The sequence below is a fragment of the Cucurbita moschata genome, unplaced genomic scaffold (assembly GCF_002738365.1).
Source record: "Cucurbita moschata cultivar Rifu unplaced genomic scaffold, Cmos_1.0 Cmo_Scf00021, whole genome shotgun sequence".
Taxonomy (NCBI): domain Eukaryota; kingdom Viridiplantae; phylum Streptophyta; class Magnoliopsida; order Cucurbitales; family Cucurbitaceae; genus Cucurbita; species Cucurbita moschata.
Genome location: NW_019268537.1, coordinates 3,502,681 through 3,503,463, shown reverse-complemented (window position 1 = coordinate 3,503,463; position 783 = coordinate 3,502,681). Strand labels below are relative to the sequence as shown.

At 40.5% G+C, this 783-nt stretch overlaps 1 protein-coding gene across 1 annotated transcript in view; it reads right to left on the bottom strand.

The window, feature by feature from the left end:
- The window catches only part of LOC111458568, a 3,079-nt gene extending 2,296 nt beyond the window's left edge, over nucleotides 1-783 (bottom strand). The window contains exon 1 of the mRNA XM_023101311.1: nucleotides 148-783. Coding sequence (XP_022957079.1) covers nucleotides 148-228 — 81 coding nt within the window. The 5' untranslated portion in view covers nucleotides 229-783. The remainder of the gene's footprint in view (nucleotides 1-147) is intronic.

Below are 783 nucleotides of genomic sequence, written 5' to 3'. Positions count from 1 at the left end.
CAAAAAAAAAAAAAAAAAAAAAAAACTCGAACAGCGAACAAAAAACAAGACACAAATCATAAACAAAATTCCTCAACGATGAAAACTGAATCAAGCCGAAAAGAAAAAGGAAAAAGAAACAGATCAAAGGGCAAAAATAGTAAGTACCTGATCACAAACTTCGCCACAGATATCATCGGATTTCTTGGAGCAGTAATGGCCTCCACCTTCACCCATAATCCACCACATTTCTCTCTTTCTTTCAAAGAAACACAAAAAACAAAACTAGGTCCTGGGATACCAAGCTAAGATATCCCCGGTGAAGCGTCGATTGAAGAAGCAGTGAACTCCGCGACGCAGATCGATTGAGCAGAAATGGTGAAGCGGCGGCAGCGGTTCAGTTAAAGAAGAATCAGAGAAAGGCGGCGAAAATCAGCAGATTCAGTCGGAAAGTATTTAGGCGTTTGCTTAGCCCTCTCTCTCTCAGTAAGTACGCAGAGAGAGAGAGATCCGTAACACCAACAATGAGCAGAAAAAAAAAAGAGAGAGAGAGAATAATTGGGGAAGAGAGAAAAGAAGAGATTAAAAGATTGAATCGAATTGAAAACAAGAAACGGGCCAAAATCGAGGGCTAGGAATTGGAGGGCGAGAAGAAGGGCTGTGGTGTGTGGCCTATCTATCTGTCTCCGACAATGATTGGTGCCAGACGATGAAATTACAATAGAGATGAATCAATCAAAAGCAAGAAAAAAAAAAAAAAAAAAAACACAGAGCAAAAGGCAGAGAGAGCCGTTTCTCTTTGTC